Source organism: Vidua macroura, chromosome Z, assembly GCF_024509145.1.
Source record: "Vidua macroura isolate BioBank_ID:100142 chromosome Z, ASM2450914v1, whole genome shotgun sequence".
Lineage (NCBI taxonomy): Eukaryota > Metazoa > Chordata > Aves > Passeriformes > Viduidae > Vidua > Vidua macroura.
In genome coordinates, this window is record NC_071611.1 from 43,361,075 (window position 1) to 43,378,381 (window position 17,307).

Genomic DNA, 17,307 nt, shown 5'->3' on the forward strand with positions numbered 1-17,307 from the left:
AGGTTGCTCAAAGCCCATCCAGACTGGCCTTGCAGATTGCCAGGTATGGGGCATCCACAGCTTCTCTGGGCAATCTGTTTCAGCACCTTCTGAGTAAAGAATTTAGTCCTAATTTCTAATCTAAACACTCATTCAGTTTTTAAAGCATTTCCCTTATCCTATCACCTCAAGACCTTGCAAAAAGTCCCTCTCCAGCTCTGTTCTAGGCCTACAATCAGATCAGAAGAGACTTTCTCAATTGTAGAATGTTAAAAGGCAAGACAAATGAGGCTGTTGTTCTGGCCACAATAACTCTCAAGCAGCTCTGGGCAATATATGCTTAATAAAGCAAGATACACTATTCCATCTTAGCTGTCTAAACACTAAGATTTAGATCTGATTTCATACTGATTTAGATCAATGGTAGTATTTTGATAATAATATAAAGTTATGTCACATAATTAAGATTCTAAATTTATGCTATGTAGCAAAATCCATTGCCTATAGCTTTATGTTACAAAATTAATTTATTTTGAAATGATATTTAATGCAGGGAGCTAGAGCTACTAAAGAGAAGACAACTAGAAGGCAATGTCTGTGCAAAAATAAAAAACTGGCCACCTTATTCCTCTTCACTTGCATTAAAAAATCACTATTACTGACTCAGAAATAATTAAAATTCTATTAAACGAACATAGAAGATTTCTATACTCACAGCTCTAAATGATGATCTATGGACAGAAACCCTTTTTTTTCCCAACATCTTGGTTTTCAGGTTTCATATTTTGATCTATCCTTACAAGGGCTACAGAATTAGTTTTTCATTTTTCTCAGTTCTCATTTTCATGTAGGCATATGTTCCAAGAAGCTGGAAGTAATAAAAGGGCCATGTCTTCAGTTTGGTTCATTAAAAACACAATGATCAGAGCTGACTGTGGTTCAAGCATAGTCTCCACATGAATAAATCTAACCACCATCACAAAAGGAAGCATTAACCAACTACCAAAGCTGCTAAACCTAGAGGAAAAAAAAAATATCAAATGCTTGCATGCTATGGACAAAGACATTCATTTTGCCCCCTACACAATCCTGTATTAAATATATATTTTATGTGGTTGCATGACCTCAGCTCCATTGTTGGTGCACCAATTGACAAATGAATAAAAATGCTTCCGATCTGTTGCTTGAAATGTTCCAAAAAACCTTATTTTATTTTGCTTCAGGAAGTATGCTAGGGCATTATGTTCAACCATCCACAGATGACTAATATAGGCCAATAAAATAAACTACACTCAAAATGAAAAGCAAAGTACTATTATATTTGAACAAGCTGGATACAGCCCTTTACTTGCAGAACTCAAAGAAGAAGCAACATAAAAATCCATTTTTAAAACAACCATCTAACCTGTAAATTGTGTCTATCATGTTCTCCTAACTAAGGCATGATGTTAACAATCATTTGGTTTTGTTCACCAAGCACATGCTATATAAAATGGAACACAACCACTCACTTACTGTTAAAAAAATAAAACTCAGAAACCCAGCCATAATTCCTTTCCAGAATAAATACAAGAGCTTCTATAAAGTGAGTCAGGATTTTCAAAAAATTTATTCCATAAAACTTAAGCTAAAAGTTCTTTACAATGAACTGGTTTTGTGATATTTCAGATCACTTTTTTCACAACAACTTTTGAGTAGTTATTAATACTGTCCAAGAAAGACTGTTTGCACAGCTAAACATGACTAGTTATGAAAAAAAGCAACACCTATGGTAACATATTACCTAAGGAAAAAAATCCTTGCAATTAAAGAGTCAGTGCTCATAAAGATGTTCCTTTAGAACGTTTTGGTGTAATATGAGTAACTTCAGCAATTCTTATGCTAAGACTAAAAACCACACTTTTGGAGTAAGAATCAAAGTGCTGTACCTTTAACTAATGAAACAGCATTAAATCCATTTCTTTAGAGCAAGTCTGGATTTTATCCCATCAGAATCTGAAATGGTATTTTATGGAGGAAAAATATAATAATACATAAAGGATGAGCACTAAGCATTCTACACCTAGTCCCATGCAGGATGTTAAACAGGAAATACCAACTGTAATCTGCATTACATAAAACACCTAGACTAGTACCAAGATAATAAATACAAGAGATCCAAGTTTAAATTGATTCATCCATGTAAAACACTTAAATAGTGCATACCAATGAATTACCATTGTTCAAACTCGTGCTTTCATGGTAGCCAGAGAAGGATCTGGCACAGTTCCAAAACCCACCATGATTGTCCACAAAGAAATTTAATCTCTGCTAATCCTTACTGAAATACCCATCCACAACTCCATTATCTTGGTTTTTTTTTCTGACAGAGAGGCTGAACTGCTCCTATTATTCTTATTAAACATTATTTAACGCAAGGCAACACTCCATGAAACTCAGTTTCATTCTGATCTGCAATTTGCCAAAATTACTAACTGTAGAAAACAGTAATTCAAGAAAGGAAAATAAAATATATTTATAGGTGTCTTCATTTGAAAAGACAGGAGTCTGTGAAGGAAGGCAAGGGTCTCCCGTGAAATGGAAAAGGTAAACCCCCTCCCTCCAAATTACCACAATTTCAAAATAAAAAGGCTCTTGGGCAAAGATATGGGAATGGAAATAACAGTTCTTTACTATGAAAAAAACTAAATTTAAAAAAATGTAATTAGTACAAACAAAACTACTGATAGAGTCAGAAACCTGACACCCTGAGGAGTCAGGGTGTTGGTGATAGTCCAGTTAAATGGTGGCTGCTCCTCCTGCTCCTGGAGTGGCAGATGAAATGCTGTTGAAGCGATGATCCAGTAGAAGGGTGTAGTTTTCTCTGAAGGTCTAGTGATAGAGTAGATGGGCCTGGTCTTCCTCTGGGAATCCAGTGAATAGGCTGAGCTGCTGTCTCAAGAAATGCTGATTTTATGCAGGTAGGGATGCTTGGCTCCTCCCTCTGGGTGAAGCATCTTACAATGGGATGATGTAACTTTCTCAGTCATGCAGTGAGCCATTCAATGGCCCATTAACAGAAGATATCTCCCCTGAGGGAGACATTGTTCTTGGAAAATATAAGAAAACTGCCCAACAGATGGCAAATAGAATATATGCTTATCTTACAAGCCAGGACAATAGGTATAGAACTACAATTCAACAAATAGTCAGTACTTCTATAAAATAAAGATATACTTAAGAGTTTTTATATCTTTGTCTAGAATTACATTAATCCAAACCAGACAGCTTTAAGAGAAATAAACAAGACTCACACAACATTGTTTTAAAAAGTTGAAAATATATAGAAGCAATATTCTTCTATGACTCCTAACTTTTTTTTCCTAAACTATGCAGTTTTTTGCTTTTAACTACTAAACCTAGACCATACTGTCCTTTTTTGAGGGAAAACAAAAATCAATTTACCTTTTCTTGCGCTATCTGCTACCCTTAGGAAAGAAGGTACAGTATCTAATTATTCTTCAAGAAATATTATTTGAATGAAAAGAAGAAATATAAATTCGGATTAAAGGTTTTTTTTTTTTTTTTCTTTTAAGTTAAAGAGATTGATTTTATGTGCATAAGAAGACAAATGGTGATTAGAATGGAGTTTTGACATTAGCATCTTGAACGAAGTACCATCAGTCTGACTGGTCACTTCCAAACAAAGTTGCTTATATGAAATAAGCAAAGGATTTATTTCCCAACATGAAATACAAAGGATAGAAATAATTTCCTTCCCTTATTTCCAATGCAAATGATTTAGTATGGGAAGCAAAAAGAAAAAAAAAAAAACAAATCTAAAGAGACATCCAAGAAATGTGTTGTTATTATTATGCTTCCTTAGATAGGTTACTACAGACGAAACAGGTAATCAGACAGAAAAAGGGAAACATGCCAGGTCTATCAGCCAGAAACTGGAAAACTAAGCTTTTTATATACCCAATTGCATCCATTTTACTCTATATATCCTCTTCCACTTTAAACTCACTCACTACCCTCATGTATTTTTAAATAAATATTTGAGGTGAGGTCCATTGAGGTCACAAAGGGACAAAAGAGACTGCCCATCTCTTATTTAGACACACCTAAGGAAATTCCTGTCTCCTAACTTACAAGATTGCCAATTCTCAGAAGGTTTCAAAAGTTGTGCAAATTAGAAGAGTTTCACACACAGCTTACAACAGAAACACATAGAGACAGCTTCATGTTTAAGTGTATTTTTCAAAAGAAAATTAAGTAATACCATAATTAAATATTAAGAGAATATGAGTCCCTTATGATGCCCATTTTATCTCCTGTCTCCCAGTTCCAGAAGAAAACCAAAGTACTTCATACATGCCTTGAAACATAATTACATCTGGGTTTTCAGGGTTATAATCCAAATGCCAGGCTAATCAGACAAAATAATAAAAAAAAAAAAAACCAAACAAACAACAACAAAACAAGCAAACAAATAAACAAGAAAAATAAAAAGAAAAAACGTAAAAAAAAAGAGCACTCCAAATTGTAAGGACATCTGAAGCAGAGTTTAACATTTTATATAAAAGATGGCATAACTATAATGTCTGTAGCCATCATTTGGGCACTTCTTCCACCCAACATTCCCTGAAGCCCAGAGGGACAGAGCAGGACATTCACTTTGTCCTGAAGCATAAAAAGTTGTGCTCAGATGAATTAACATCATGTGCAGAAATAGCTGTATTTTCCTTAACTTGCTGCTATCTAAATAAGCTTGCCCTGACTTGACCCAGTTAAACTTCTGACATCTAACGAGAACTTAAGGTAGCACAGCTGAGATCATGAAACAAGCATATGGAATTGCTGGAAGATAATCACACAGAAACTAAATCACTTCACAAGTCGGTTTTGGGCACATTTCTACATTTTTGGATGCAAAACTCATTCAGAAAATAATTCTGACTGAAGTACTGGTAGACCCAAGAAAAACATTCAACAGAACAGGCTTCCAAAAAAATTTTACTTCTATTCACTTACATGCAGTTGTATGTATTATTAGTAGCTAATGTTAGGAGACTGATTTCTCATTCTAAATCAACTGTTCTAAAATTAACACTAGAAGTATTCTTCATTATTTCACTTCCAAATAATACTTATTGCTTATTTATGATGGCATATGAGAAGCAATTAAAAAAAAAAAAAAACCAAGAAGACCAGATTGTCCAGGCAAAGACATGTTAACAACCAAAGGTTAACTGAACTGCTAATGCACTGCAGATGCACATCTGATCTTAAAACTAATATAGATGTTTTGGGCTATTGGTTTATAAAAATTTGACCAGCTACTGTCTGGATCTGCAATATCAGACAGATGTTCATGCTTGGTGTATTTAATGCTATTTCCACAACTTCTTTGCAAGGAGAAACCAACTAGCCCTCCTGATATAACCCTGAAGTCACCTCAGAGATCTGAGTAAACCAAGGAAAGACACACACTCCACAGAAAAATGTCGGCAAAAATATCTCGTTCTGCCACAAATCCAAATCGCTTTGTCTCGCTCCTGTCTATTGAGGTAGTTCTCCTCATCACATAGCAAAGAGATACGTTCACCATTTGAATACTAACTTCTACATGGCCATTGGTTTTCATAGACTCCTCTTGAATATTCTCACTTTCCATCAATCTCACAGATGGCACACCTGATGCTTTCTCTTGGTCTTTCTTTCCCTATTTCCCAGCTCCCTCTATTTTTATCTTACTTAGCATGGAGATCATAGATGCTGCTCTTTTTTCCCCTGTCACAGTCCACCATTAACAACCAAAATAATCTCCACTCCTTCAAGAAAACATTTTGAAAAGAAACACAAAGAGCAGTCCTTTTAACATAATATTACAAGGGTTGCAACATGGAGAACATTTGGTTCTTTTAAAAATCCTGGTTCATTTGCTAGTGAAGAAACAATTGGCAGATATATGAGATATATGAGATATATAAGCCAGGGATATATGTTCTGAAAAAAATGTTGGTTTCACTAATGTTAGCATTTGTAGCTGGAAGACACTCAGTGCTCTGCCTTTTCTTCTTAAAGCAGTTAACATCAAATTAAGAGGTCAAAATGTCACTAATTTACTAATTTAATTAATGGAATTACCCAATTTTTCTGATTTACCATCTCACTTCTGTATCTTGAAAAATAACCTTGATAATTTTATACGTTAATTACAACAAGTAGAGATCTCAGGTGATGCACAATAATCTCTTTTTTTTCCTTTTTTTCTTTAAACGAAGCCACTCTGGAGATAGTGTATTTCTAATTTCTAATTATCACTCAGAAATATATTGCAAAGGAAGTATTTGTACTGAAACTAGGCACTTTAGGAAGAAAGCAGGCTCTTATAAGCAGGATTGAAATCACAAATCAAACCTGTCTCAGGATAGAGCATCGGCATCATTGTAGGATAGCTCTTAGAAGAAAGGAATCATTACCACGTGGGTCTAAGGCATGGTGGCCCAAAATCTCACATACCATGCAACAGTGATTTAATATTAAGGGAAACAAAGTTTGTTACAGTTCAAAGGTAGTCTTGGCCTAAGTCAAACCTAATTTGCTAAATCTTTCACCTTTATATTAACAATATTTTTCCTATGTTTAGGAGATTTATCCTTCTTATGAATTATGATGAGGTCTCAGATACACAAAACAAAAATCTAACCAAAAGATTTCATCCAGAAAGTTAAAGAAGAATAGCAGCAGACTGCAGCATCAGAACCCAGGAGGAAAAATAGAAATAAAGAGGGTTTATTCCTTTATCTTTAAGCAGATCTTTGTTGGTTTATGGCACTTAATGACAGTAATAAAATTTTAAAGGGATACCATCTCCAGTACTCCTTTTCTTTATAATAAAGAAAGAAGGAAAAAGAAAGAAAACAAAACAACCCCCCCCCACGCACACAACCTAGATTTAATAATTCTGTTTGTAATTAACTTCCTGTTCAGCAAGTTTGTTAGTAGTGTTAATAGTGTTTTTCTTGTACATATGTGCTAGTTATTTCAGCTGGCCTCAATCACTCCATTTTAATTTTCTTAGGCTTCTCTACTGTGTGCTGAGCTCTGCTTCATTAGATTTTCAAGGTGATATTTTAATAAAGAGATTTAAATATAACACAGAGATTACGAACACAACAGCTAAACTTTAGCTGGAGGCAAAAATGGGGCAGATGTGCCTCTGCCTAACCATGCCGTAGCAAACTCATGTAAACAACTCGTTTTGTCCTGTTGGAAACCAGACTTCCTACAGGGCTGGCTGCCCTCCTCAGTCACACCTTCCACTGTCATGTAAATCTAGGAGGAACAATCCAGATGAGTTTCAACACAGACACTGAAAGACTTCATTCAGCCAGGAGCACTGACACATCTCATTGGTTCTCCAACCTTATGCAGAGATAGAAAGCACTAATTTTTTTGTCCAATGCTTTATTTTCCCAGGGATGTTTGTTTTGTTTTTTTCTGTTCTGAGGGAAAAAAAGACTCAAAACACTTTCATAACAGATCAAAGCTGCTTTCAGTTCTAGCATTTCCAATCATGCCCTACCTTATCACCAATTTATACTGATCACAAATTTTAATTGCATATTTATGCATGTTTAAAACTCAAATAAGGCACATTTTAAAGTCAAGAAGCAAATCTTGCTGAAGCTGTGAATTCTCAGTATGGGATACTCATAGAGTACCCTCATTCACATATTTATTTCTGTTCTTCTCAGTAAAGTTTCCTTTCTCTAACAAACCCGTAATGAAAGAGTAGGCAGACTGCTTCTATTTGTTCTCCCTTCATTTAAGGATCTCAGGAAGCTGGGTGAACAGGAGAGAGTTTGTACTTAATTTTATCCTGGTAGCCTGTAAGGATAATCCTATTGAATTTTATAATCCTCCTTCTGCAATGTCAAACTTTAGTATGTATGTATCATATGGACCAAAAAGACTGTTAATTTATTTTCTTTACCCTTTTATGAGAAATTGTTGGTGATCTGTCTTCTAATGCTTACCACCAGCATAAAAGAAGCTTTAATTGTCTCAAATTTCTTTTGAGAAGCATCTGGTGTGGAAGTTACTCAATACGGATGTGTAACTGCAAGGGTCACTGAGGTGAGGAGGAAGGGGCACTACATTTGGTTGACAAAAGGCTGGGTATTTAACCCATTTCAGCTTGCATGTGGGTACTGTATGATTCAGGATGTGTAATGGGGTAGTTGCAGTCGAGCCTGATCAAAGCAAGAAGTCTATTTAAGTCTCAGAGCCTTACAGGAGGGGCTCACATCCTTGTAACAGCACAGCTACTCAGGGCAATGTATGAAGCCCTAATGTATGAATTGTTCTGACCACCTGCTCCCAGAAGCGGACAAAAGCAGGGATATCCACAAAAGCAAGATTTTAGCTTGCACGTCCACCACATAGCAAAGACTCATTACTCATACCACATGCAAACAGCCTATTCATCCTTAACCCATCAGATCCTATGCCAGGAAAGGAGTTCCAGCAGGTTAAATATTGCACTGCCACTGAAAGCTGTGCAACCAAAAGGTAGAAGTGCAGTACAACTTTCCAAATCTTTTTGAACTATCCAAAAATTCAAGTATACTTGCCATAACGGGTACTACTCTCACTGCAGGAATCACAAGGAAGTATTACAAAAAATATTATTCACTGTGATTTTTCCCATATAAAAATGTTGAAACACTGTGGTTAAAATCCCTGTCTAGGTAGAAAGATGTCAAAACACAGATTCAGCCTTTTCTCAAGTTGAATCTTATCCCTAAAAGCGACTGCGTGCAGAATTGTAGGAAAACAAAAACTTCTTAATGGATTTTATTACTATTGTTCATTCCAATTTCATTCTGATTGTTCTGAGACGAGCTACAAAGTTAGACTGTCATCAATGGAGAGGTACAAAATAATAATTCCAGTTTTCTAGAAGCTCTAGTGTCCTGAATGTAAAGGACATGTGAAATTAGAACATCCTAAGAAGTCTAAAGTATTTCTAATCCATCATGTGTCATTCAATTACTAGTAGTTAATAACACTAATCTTCAAAACTAATATTCACAAACTTTGTGTCAGAAGCAGAAAAGCCATGCATTTCCTGTAGAGCTGTTTCAGGTTTTTTTCAAATCTCAACCCTTCCATTGTCCAGTAAAGGCACATACATTTTTCACATCCTTATTTACTTGTTTTATTGTAAAAGTAGGACATTACAATTAGAAATATTCACTGAAATGTTGTCCTCCAATGATACCTGACACATTTCTGCATGGCACAGAACAATTGTCATCCATTCTTTTGATGATGCGGCAGCATTGCTTTGGATAGGGCTATTTAAGTACTTGTCTATAAACTATTGATCAGACATTTAAAAACCTGCTTGTCACTAGCAATGATGCCTAATAAAAGCACCACACACTTCTGTAAAGAGCTCTTCCCTGGACTGGAGATATGTTAAAACTTGTTCCAACTCAAGTCACTGTGAAAATGCACATTACTTTTAATTGCAAATTGTATTTTACACAGATTCATCAGAACTATAAAAATGCTATTGCCTGATTCACTTTCTTAAGATCCAGTGAAAATCAGATGAACTTCAAAACTTCTCTCCAGTAAATTAACCCAAATGTCAATGTTGTCTTAGGTAGAGCTACAGAGATGTTCTGTTTGACAACATGCAAGAAGCTGAGATGAACAGCATAGCAGCAAGAAGCTGCATTGTTCTGTCCATTCTCTCTGTCTACATTTGCTCCTGTTTGCACTTCCTGAAAGTCTAAATATGTTCCATTGCTTTAGAAATAAAAAGCCATTCAGATCCTTTCTTGGCCTAAACAGAAATAGTTGTTCTCTATTTATTGCAGACTGCTTCAGTCAAAAGAAGAAGAAACTTTGGGGAAATCCCTGCCTGTCAGTACACAGCCATACTACCTAAGAATACTACCTAAGGAATTAATTACTGAGAAAAAATTGTAGTCATACCTCTCTTTTGAAATTAAATTAGTAGGGGGAAAAGCACATATTTGCCATGTTTACAGCACTCTGTTAAAAGCAGTGAGACTATTTCTTTCATTCTATCAGTAGATAAAGAACCAGCAGTCTGATTTCTTAATTCCATATCCACAGTAAGTTTCTCCTACTCAGACTATCCACAGTAAGTCTCTCCTTGCACACTATACAAAATTACCATATACATATATATGTATTACCAGCCACAAATAAAATGGTTCAATAACCTTTTACACATTTTTTTTCTTATTTCAAATATTACGTTAGAACACAAGCAAACAGAAGAAACAACTATTTAAATAATTAATGGTCCAGCTCTGCAATTCATCACTTTCAGAAGAACAGTCTCAGTGGCATCAGCAGGACTGTTTACATCCTGGTATTTGGCTAACCATGAACAAGAAGTAGGTAGTCAGCATGGAGATGTGAGAATCCTTGGAAACCTCTCCTTATTCATCTTCCCAGAGCACTAGTGCAGAATCCCAAAATGTTCTCAGAATACGTGCCACTAAGCTTTGAAAGATGTAAGCATCCACAAGTGTTTTACCAAGGAGTTGGAGAAGATTGTCACCATGTCCTCTGACTCTCACCATGTGGGCTCTGAGATCACACCAAGGTCACCATGAGGAAGTTTCTAGATAGTCCATGTGTATCTCCAATCTTTAGGTTCATTAGAAAATAACCACGTACTTTTGTTTGTCAAGATTAAGTGGCTGAATGAAGACGCTTCTGAATGCTTGCAGTCAGAATTTGGTTAGCAATTATCTAGGAGTACAGCTTTCATTTCTCACTTGTATTTTGACATGACTTTCATGATACATTAGGAACCCTATTATTATTACCCCTCCAAACTGATTCTTGATGAGCAGCTTAAGAATAAAAACACTACTGAAGCCCTTAAGAACTGTGAATTAATATAGGGAAGCTTTAATGTTGTCCTGTATGTTAGATGCTTTACACAAATGCAACCAGTGAAATATACAAAAAGCATCTAAATTTCAGCTTCAGAGGGTAAGGTCCTTAACAACTGCAGCAATATTCTTCTTTCTGTGTACATAAGTGGATTACTACACAGACCATTTTTTCCCCCTATTTCCTGAATATCACTGGCATGTGAGGTCTCTGTGCCTTGAGAAACTGGAACCGATACCAGCATCCTATATGGATGGAACAACAATTTCACCTAAGGCCTCTCTTTAATTTACTGAAGATGCAGTATCTTTTGACAGCAACAGCCATACATCTGTACTGCCAGGTATGACCTTTCCCTGCATATGACTACACTCTTCACCCTTTCTCCTGCACAGCATAATCACTGTTGTCTGTCAGACTACACCTAATTTCTTCTGTCAGTAAAAAGACTCACTAAAAGACTATTTCTGAAGAGCACAATGGTGTAATCTAAGCTGCATATTAGCCCACATTTGACTTTCCAAAGTTTATGCAGCTTACTAAACCTAACCCAAGGTCAGCAAGGCTTTGAAATGAGAGTGTATCTAAGACATTTGTATTTTCTCTGAAATGTCTTTGTATTTAATGTGAAAAAATGAATTCTAATTTCGGTAACGAAAAAATGAATTCTAATTTCGGTAACGACAATAGAATATTTTTGGGGACAAGTTTCAATGTTATTTTACATATTAAAAAAAAGAAGAAAATGTACTTTGAAATATGGCTTGGCTCTCTTTGCAGGGTCAGGCGTAGATGAAACAGGGTGGAATATCCAACGCATGTTAGGATGTTTTTTCAATACTCTTGAAAATTCAGCAACTTACATATGTAATAGAGCCCAAGCAATGACTGAATAAAGAATGACAAATAGCTTAGGATTTGTTATGACAACTTTGACATAATAGCACTGCGCAATTTTTTTTAACTGTGCCCGACACAGCAACATTTTCAGGAAGAACAGCTGCTTAACTATTTCACCACAAACAAGACAGGACAGTTGAGGATCAAGAAAACCCCAGTCAACATCAACAACAGTTGACAATTTTATTTGAGAAACACAGAATATTTTATGTTTCATCTGCAGTTTTCTAGATTGAGAACATGATCTGGGCACATGCATGCTTAGATGACCAAAGGCTTTGGAGTAAGCTGGTACTCCTAGTAAAGTCTAACAGAATCAAAAATTACTAATGGGGCTGTCTAGAAACTGGGGTCTATCCAAAAAGTGAATCAATTTATATAATAAATCCGAGGTGTTATAGACAAGCAATGATGTACATGGCTTTTGAGTAGGCATAATAGAAAGGTGATAATTATTTCCACCAATTTCTTTACAAATATTTTCCAACCTAATTTTACCCAAACACAATGTAGAAGTAAAACTTTCAAAACAAGAAGGAGCACAGAAGTCAAATGCTTTTCATGAACACAAAACTCTTTTACCTGATTGCTTTCAAACCACCATCAATTGACTTTCAATATTTTTCTCCACAATTAATTCTACTACCTTGCTTCGGAAAATCTGATAAAATATCAATAATTAGATGCCAACCACTTAAGAGTTGTGTGAAACTTGGCAGTTTCACTTTGCAGGAGTGCAGGCAAATATTTTATTTGGTGTCAATCCACCATTTTCAGTTTGTGTTGATTTTTGAATAAGTTCAAATGGGCAAATGAATAAGCAGTCAAAATTTCTACATTTTACCTGGTTTCACTTCATGGCCATACAAATAAAAAGGCATATCTTCATGAATCAGCAATGGAGCAAGTTAGATGTTCAAATTCAGAAAGAAATACAAGCAAAAAATCTATCATGCAGTTTATGGTGAATTACACCCAAACCTCAGGATTAAGGAGGATATTAACCCTCTCCAGCACCATTACCCTTTCTATTCTAATTTCTGTTAAGTTCTGCAAGAATGCTCATTTGTGATGCTACATAAAGGCCCCAAATGAAGAGAATAATAGTAGCAATAATTGGGACTTTAAGATCCTGCCAACATTCTATACCATCACAGGTAAACTTTCTTTCTGCACTTTCCACCCACCTGCAAGTACCTTAGGATTGCAGCTCTTTGGATCATCACTGCTGTTGTACCCAATTCTGCTCTTTATCTAGCAAAAATCATGATTGATGTACCAGAAGTAATAGCAGGGGGAGCTTGTTTTAAATAAGAAAAGTACACCACAAAAGTAATAATCATCAAAAAGGTCTGTCTGTATTAAGATTTCTGCTGAGAACATACTCATTGCATTCTTCTATGGAGGAGTTAAAAGAAAAGAAGTCCCAAATTCAAGTAACTACAGGTACCACATGTGGGAAGCTGTGAGGCAGAGAAAAAAGGCCAGAGGTGAAAGCAAAAGATAATGAAAAGGAGAAAGGAGACACTGGTAAAATACTGCTAGAAATAGAAAAGACAGAAGAGCTTGGAAACTGAGCTGCAGAAGATAATTCAAATGAGGGAAATAACTTTAGAATACAAGATGAGAATGAAGAACAAATGGATTACAGATGGACTGCAGGAGACATGATGAGACAGAGAAAATAAAGGAGAGAGCATGGAGGTATCTAATTACAGAATTCATTGAAGGCAAAATAAAATTACAGATGGAGATGAGAAAAGTTGAAGAAAGGATGGTGTAAGAAGATGGAAATCCACAATCAGAAAGCTATGGATCTGGAAACAGGATAAATAATATCACTATTGTACAGGCTAAAGGCAGAATTAGGATTTGAGAAATGTTATGAGAAGAGTATGAATAGGAAAATGTTAAAAAATGAGGTTAGGTACAGAGGTAGGACCGAAGATGCTACCAAGAAAGAAAGAAGACCTTAGGAAAGGAATGGGAGTGAAAAGCAAAGGGAAGACGAAGCAGGGACTTGGATGGAGACCTGGGTGCTAGGCCAGGTGCATGCAAGGTCATCTTACCAGTCCACCACAGGTACTGAAGGAGGCGAAGGAGCCCGGGTAGCGGAGGACAGCACCACTGTAGTAACAAGCTCTCTCAGGTTGCGACTGTGTGGCACTGGGTGAACTTTTGCCCTCACGCCCAAGCCGTTCTTCAACAGCAAAGCCAGGAGCCAGGAAGCGGCTGTCCCTCTTGAGCAGCAGGTAGAGTTCCCGAGCAAAAGCTGGGATCCTCACCAGCACTTCATCTCCATCCTCTGCTGGAGGTGGTGGTGGGGGAGATGGTGGTGTTGGCAACTGAGAGGCAGCACCAGACCCCTGGGGCAGGGGAGACCAGTGATAAAACTCCTGAGACTCATACTCATCCTCAGTGTCCTCTTCCTCTGCTGCCTCCCCTACAGCCTGCACCTGCCCATCCACCGAGGAGGAGACTGAACGCACCTCACGGGAGCTGCCAGCCACTAGGCTAGGTGTGACTGGGGCACTGAAAGTGCTGCTTTGGTTCCCACTACTGGGGTCAATGTTGCAACCCCCACCACCACCACTGCCACCCGTTGGCTCCTGCTGGCCTGGGCTCCACAGTGCAGGGAAGACAATCTCCCACTCCTCAGTCTCTTCTGAAGCATGGAGACCTGTGGGAAATGCGGCAGATGCTTTAAATGAGTGGAGCACCAAACAGCATCCAGTGCCTGCTAAAAACCTTCCCCTTTGCCCACCACAAGATGGTCCTTCTGAGTCCTAGACCAACAAGTATGCCACACAAAATACAGTGGGCTTCATTTGTCCCTTTCATCTTGTCCTTACACACAGCAGGGGGACCACCTGCTAAATGGGTCTGTTCTGTTGATGTTCTGTTCTGAAACACACCAAGGTTCTGCAGAACACAGAAAAGGCTTGGATCCCAAGCTGGGCAGAAATTGTGTTTGTACTAGTAGCTGGGGATGTCCTTCCTTTTGATCACCACCTCCATGCAAGGAAAGTTGCATAAACCCTTCATCATTTAGACAAAGCAACAACTTTCTCATATAGAAAGAAAAATAAGAAAAAAAAAAAGCTGACCAAAACCTGAACAAATTTGAAAATTTCAACCTTCTTCTCAGCATGCTGTACAAGATCCATTATGGTTCCCAAAGTTCGGCCAAATATACCAAATATACACACACATACACCATGGCTGCACATACAAGTAGCAGTTGCATGCATATGCTGTATCATGATAATTCTTATAATGAAACTGAATTAGAATCACTAACTACTGATATTCGCATACCCTACACATTCTACATCACAATACAACCAAAGTCCAGCATTCCAGCATTATGTTTACAAAGATCTGAGTACACACAACCTCCACTAGCCTGAGACAGGAAACAGTTTTATTTATACATTCATCGCACACTCTAGGAACAGCACAGCCAGGAGGGATGACAGGACTGCTTGTGGAAATCAGGTCTCGTCCAGAGCAGCGCTGCTCAGTGCACCTTCACAGCCTAGGCACGCATTATCTGATCACCCATTGCTTACGGGGGTCGGGCGCGGTTAACAATGGCCAGGTATCGTCACCGGCAGCCGACGGGGCGCGGAGGCCGCCCCGGGCTCGGCCCGTTCCGTGAAAGGCGCGCACTTACCTGCGCCGAGCCCGCTTGACAGCACGCACAGCTGGTAGAACACGCAGCAGACGCGGCTCAGGCGCATCCTTCCTCCCAGCCCCATCGGCTCCACGCCCGCGGGACGCCGGCTGGCAAGACACGCAGGGCCGTGCCGAGTCGTGCCGGTCCCAGCGGGGAGTGCCGTGGGGCGCAGCCAACTGGGCGTCCGCGGAGAAACTCGAGAGAGCGCGAGTAGTGCGTCCCGGAGGGGCGGGCGGGTAGCACCGCCGGCGCGGGATGCGCGGCACACGGCGGCCGGGCGTGTGTATGTGCGCGTGTCTCTGTCTGTGTGTGCGTGTCCGTGTGTGTGCGTGTCTGTGTGTGCGTGGGCGCTGGCAGGCAGGAGCGCGGCCCGTGCGCGCACACAGCGCCCAGCGGCGGGCGGGCAGCTGCACCCCGGCGGCTGCGACCGCGCTGCCCCCGCCCGCCGCTCGCCCCCACGGGGCGGGACGCGCCGGGCCCCGTCCCGTCCGGCCCCGCCCCGCCCGGGCGGGCACCCGCTGCGGCCCCCCTTCTTTCGCCCCGCCACAACCCCACCGCCGGGCCGCGGGCAGGCGCCCGAGCGGGCCCACGAGAAGCCGGGCTACGGTCCTGGGAGACGGCGCTTCGCACCCCGGCCGTCCCTCCCGTCCGTGAGGGGCGCGCACCGCGTGCGCCCCGGCGGCTGGAAGGGTTCCCCTCATCCCCGTCGCCAGCAAGGCGCTGACTGGAGCCTTTGCCTAAATTCAGGGAGCAGCAGACACTGACTGCCTAGTTTTATGTAATTTGATTCTAAACTTCTTTTGCCCCCACCACGCAGCTCTCCATGGAAACCCATCACTTTCCACCCCGGCCCTTTGTCAGCAGAGGAGCGAGTAAATGAGGAGCTGAGCAAAAAGCTTTAGCTGCACATCTAGCATCAGCATGAACTGCAAAAGCAACAGGTAAACACATCCCTCTAAAAGTCGGATTTTGTCATAACTTCTGCTGCTTTACCTACTGTTGTTGGTGTCAAAGGTGATTGCTGAGCCTTAGGGGAAGGTAGAGCAATCCAGTGCGGTGAGGAAAGACATCTGTGCCGTTAAGGGGAAGCTAAGAAGTTGCAAGTATTCTTTCTAGAAGTTAGTTGTGTAAAATGAAAAGCAAAACATACAAACAAACAAAAATCACGTGTTACAGCTCCAAATAAAAAACATGTTTAGACTCCACAGAAGCCAAATGCAGCTGGCTTTTGGTCTCTGCTCTGCTTGATAGCTGCTTGAAATGTATGCTAAATGGATAGGTATTCTATTCTAGCTAACTCCAAATAGGATTATAGTATTTTTTATTAGTTGTTTCATTTTTTAGGGGAAAAAGGTTATCATATCCTGGTCTTTTTGGTTTTTTTTTGGTTGTTTTTTTTTTTTTTTTTTTGGTTTTTTTTTTTTTTTGGGACATTTGAGCCAACTAATACTAAGCTAAATTGGAGCGACTCAGTGAAAACAAGATAAATTGATTAGGAAGAGGGGAGTTTTTCATTCAGAGCTGCAAACTGGTATTTGCCTGATAATTAGGTGACCTTAAAATACATTTCAAGGGAAGCTTTGTTTTCCAAATAAATAAAACATAAGTACTAATTTACAGTGGAATTAGTTAATAGGCCAAATCCTGCAGCCTTTTTGTAGCCACAGCTCTCCTTACAACTGATCAGGAAATGCTGCAAAATGTTGTTTATAAGCTCCTGTGAAAATACTAGATACAAATTCTGGTTTAATTTTGTTATAACAAATTAGAATGTACATGCAAGATGCAAAAATACACAGAGACAACCTTTA

The 17,307-nt window shown here is 39.0% G+C and overlaps 1 protein-coding gene across 1 annotated transcript in view; it reads right to left on the reverse strand.

The window, feature by feature from the left end:
• Positions 1-15,578, reverse strand: part of ADAMTS19 (ADAM metallopeptidase with thrombospondin type 1 motif 19) — a 140,255-nt gene extending 124,677 nt beyond the window's left edge. Inside the window, exons 1-2 of the mRNA XM_054003270.1 lie at positions 15,494-15,578; positions 13,887-14,497 (exon numbers count right to left, since the gene is read on the reverse strand). Of these exons, the coding sequence (XP_053859245.1) occupies positions 13,887-14,497; positions 15,494-15,578 (696 nt within the window). The remainder of the gene's footprint in view (positions 1-13,886; positions 14,498-15,493) is intronic.
• Between the last annotated feature and the right edge of the window lie 1,729 nt (positions 15,579-17,307).